The following is a 3761-nucleotide window of genomic DNA, read 5'->3' as shown; positions in this document are numbered from 1 at the left end:
AGTATATATAACAACTAATAAGGATTTATTAGCCTAATATTTGATCATTGTATTTTTCTTTTATTTCCAAATGTGTAAGACTAAAAGTTGGGAGCTCATATCAGGCTTGCAATGTGATGAGACAAAAATGAAATGCAAATTGATGCAGGATTAGATTGTGGGCGAAAAGAATAGATTATCGTGAATAGATGCGTATCTATTAACTCACAGAAACCAAGGAGTTGGAGCATATTTTTCACCTATCGAAATCCACTGATCCATCTAAATTTGAGAAAGGAGGTGGTACGATTTGCTACTTGTTCATAATTTAAGAATGTTGTTGTAAATTGCCTTCAGAAAGTTACTGATTGAATGTTTTAATAAGAACATATTGTGTCAGCTTAGTGTTTTGCATGAACCAAATTAAAATGGTCAACTAATTATTTAGGAAATCATTCAAGTTACCCCTAACAATAAAATCCATTGTTTTTAAACAATGGAATTGATTAAACTACAAAGAAAAGCCTCTTAAATTCTCATCTCTTTCCTGGTACCAAAAATATTCGACTTCTGTTGATCAGATGTAAATGGAGCATTCTGAAGAGTCAGCAGCATGGTCTCAGATTGAGTTCAGACAATTGAACTTCAGGCGCTAATGACACCGGATACCCAAGGAACGAAAACAGGCACATTCGGGTGGCTATTTCTATATTCTTCAGAGTATCTGTCCTTAAAGTTCAAAGACGGCTTCTCCGACTGCAATTCAGTTTTTTTTTTTATTAGCTTTGAGTTGCAAATAACTTCCGTTGGAAGTAAATGTGCCAAGAAATGGCAACTTAATGGATTGAACACTTACGTATTTCAGCCAGCAGACCATGTGTTTGTGTTCATATTTATCTGGGGAATAGCAACCGGACTCGGACGGACAATAAACCCATATGTTGCATTTCTTTTGATCTGGCTTCGCGGATTTCGCCTGATCTAGGCAAGCCTGGCAGCAATCAGCTGCACTTTCTTGGAGGTTTGAAAGACCCCATCGAACACAATCACCTTCATAATCGGTATGAATTTCAGGATTGCATTCTGGTGGCAGAGGCCTCCCTGCTAAAATTTGTTCTTCATCTTCTGTACATGAGAATCAGACCTCATTGACAACCATTTCTAATCATAATATTAACTTATAATATGTATGTTATTTTGTCCAATGATCCTCCAATTATATGAATAAAGAAAAACTTTGAAAAAAAACTTGAGCATACCCTTGTTGGATTGGATACAATCATTTTCCAACAGTCACTCCTGTGTTAGAGTAATGTAGATATTGACAACAGAAATTTATGGTTTTGATCAACAGGAGAAATTGAGCAATTACCGGTATCTTCCACACCCTCAGGCTTATCATTGTGTTCTTGATTCTCAATTGCAGTGGGTATCCAAAGGCCAATCTCTTCTGACAGCGCAGCCCAATCAGACTCCAAGACTTTTACTAAATTCCCTGCAAAACAGTATGTTTAAAGTTCTGCGACAAGTAAAAACCGTTAAAGCTTTTTATCTCAATAATTAACTAAAAGTAACAAAATACACCACCTTTTCGGATTATCAGTTACCTGCTTCCTCTTGAAGAATAGTTGAATTCAATCCCTTTCCTCCATCGGCTAACTTTTTGGCTTCTTTAAGTTTCTCGTGGCGCAAGGTTTGAACCGCTTCTGTAAACCCAAGATGAAAATCAACAAAATAACTAGCACACATGGGACAGACGATACTGCTAATTACTTCAAAAGAACAGCAAACACTTCAACAGCAACTCTAACCCAATGGTTGAAATGAGTATCTGTTACCATTAAGGAGTCTTAAGAAATAAGTTACAAGTCAAAACCAAAAGCATAGTATAAAAGGTTGGTCCTTTATAGGCCAAAAGAAATGGAAGAAAAGTGCAGCTACCAGTGACTCTCCAAAAGCACCAGAAACAACCATGCAATGATTCTGCTAAGTAATGATTATATCTATAGTTAGAATTTGGTTGTTTAAAGTTAGTGGTAGTTAGAAAAAACTATGGAACCAAAAAACAGAATGTTTTTCTTTAACAAGTTTTGGTTAGAAATATATCCTCCTAACTGGCATGTTGAAACTTTTCTTCAATCAATAATCACAAAGCATAATACACTTTTTCAGTGATTGAAAAAATATGAATTGAGAATTAGAGAATAGCCTTAAGCAACTTAAACATAGAAACACTAGAGAATTGATCTATCCCATTTATGGTTATTGATTGCATTATAAAGTGCGTCCACCCTTAGCCTATTGGATGAAGTAGATCAATATTTTATAATGCTTGGCAAAATGAAAAAAGAGGAGGTGAAAGCAACCAAAATTAAACAACATGAATCCTAGAGCCTATACGTACTTAAGTACTGAACTCTCCTATTTTTATGAATTACTTTTGAAGTATTCTGCTTAGGAGAAGATCAAAAACACACATGGATGACAGGAACAATGTTTCAAAATGGGTTTCTCTATAATTATCAGAGATTCCCGTTTGCCTTTGGAAAGATCAATAATGTGATCGCTAAGAAACTCATGTTCCAGTAGTCATACTCTTAGTACCGAAAGACAGAAGAATTCAAACCCATATTGTCTGCACTAAAATTGCAATGTCTTTATTGCATTTAATATACACCACCGCACCCTCCATGCTAAACCAGCTTATAAGTCGTCTGCAAGTTTCCACAATAAGAATGTAGTTCAGACTGATTATTCATGAATAAATTATTAATGGACTTGTAAACTTCGTGGTTGTCGGACGCTTATACAAAGATTGTAACCTTCAACGTACAGCAAATAGTCCTACCCCTAAACATCATAAATGCTCAATCCATGTAAAACTATACCACAATAGAACACTTAAATAAGAATAAACAGAAACGCAACACCATGTTCACTTTAAACATTAAGATAAGTTACCGAAACAGTTGAAAAAAAAGGAAAAGGAAATTAAGGCGGACACCGACCTTGCTGCTCGCTGGCAGTAGCATTTGGTGTCAAGTTTCTCAATCTTTGCAGTATCTCCTCGGTTATCTTATTCTTAACTGCTTGTGGCAGCTTAGCTACAGGCATTGATTCTCCACCCCAAAGTTCAGGCTTCAAACTCTTTACCTTTATTTACAGATATCAACATTCAATACTAACACCACAAACAGGGGGGAGTTATAAATAAATTAAAAAAAAAAAGCAGGAACAATAGCATAATTGCATACCAATTTAATAAGTTCTATAGGTTCATTGGCTCTTCGAATCCTAAGTGATTTTTCCATTTTCCTTATATGATCTGGTGTATGTTTTACAACTACATAAAAAAAACACAAATCAAGAGAAAAATTCCTAAAAAATCCAAAAAAAAAAAAAATGAAGGCAAAGCTTAGAGAAACTCACCACCATCATCTTTGTTGGAATAAATGTAGAGAGAAGAATAGAGAGAATGTAGACAATAGAGAACAATAATGATGTTAAAGGAGAAAACGATCAGAGTGATTCTTTTATACGAACACTGACCCGAACCACCCCAATTCAGTCCTCTTCCTTCTCTAGCCATCTCCCACCTCCTTCGCCCACTGCTTCATCCCACCATATTATTTTTCTTCCCCACAAACAATTGGATCAAATGGGTTTCACCAGATCGTAATATTAAACCGAAATTCACTTTTATTCTACCAATCCAAGTAAAAATGGAGGGAGCAACCGCTCCGGTGCACTGTTGTTCTGGACCTTCTGGTTTTTCTCTTTTC

General features: G+C 35.7%; 1 protein-coding gene across 1 annotated transcript; it reads right to left on the bottom strand.

Annotated features, from left to right (window-relative positions):
• Window positions 1-385: 385 nt before the first annotated feature.
• LOC120126355 lies at window positions 386-3761 on the bottom strand. The gene is made up of 7 exons (XM_039144570.1): window positions 3409-3761; window positions 3234-3322; window positions 2988-3132; window positions 1587-1685; window positions 1352-1474; window positions 836-1104; window positions 386-735 (listed from the first exon to the last, which is right to left on the bottom strand). Exons 1-7 carry the CDS (start codon window positions 3566-3568, stop codon window positions 625-627), a joined length of 996 nt encoding a protein of 331 aa, XP_039000501.1. The 5' UTR covers window positions 3569-3761; the 3' UTR covers window positions 386-624.

This window comes from Hibiscus syriacus, unplaced genomic scaffold, assembly GCF_006381635.1.
Source record: "Hibiscus syriacus cultivar Baekdansim isolate YM2019G1 unplaced genomic scaffold, ASM638163v2 tig00110458_pilon, whole genome shotgun sequence".
NCBI lineage: Eukaryota > Viridiplantae > Streptophyta > Magnoliopsida > Malvales > Malvaceae > Hibiscus > Hibiscus syriacus.
Note: the sequence above shows the minus strand (reverse complement) of the source record. Positions and strands in the feature narration are given on the sequence as shown.

Excerpts from the sequence above, each read along its gene's own strand:
- LOC120126355 (XM_039144570.1), bottom strand. The coding sequence starts at position 3,568 with ATGGCTAGAGAAGGAAGAGGACTGAATTGGGGTGGTTCGGGTCAGTGT. Across the intron at positions 1,475-1,586 it reads TATTCTTCAAGAGGAAGCAG|GGAATTTAGTAAAAGTCTTG; the intron begins GTAACTGATAAT and ends ACTGTTTTGCAG. Across the intron at positions 1,105-1,351 it reads TGAGGGTGTGGAAGATACCG|AAGATGAAGAACAAATTTTA; the intron begins GTAATTGCTCAA and ends TCTCATGTACAG.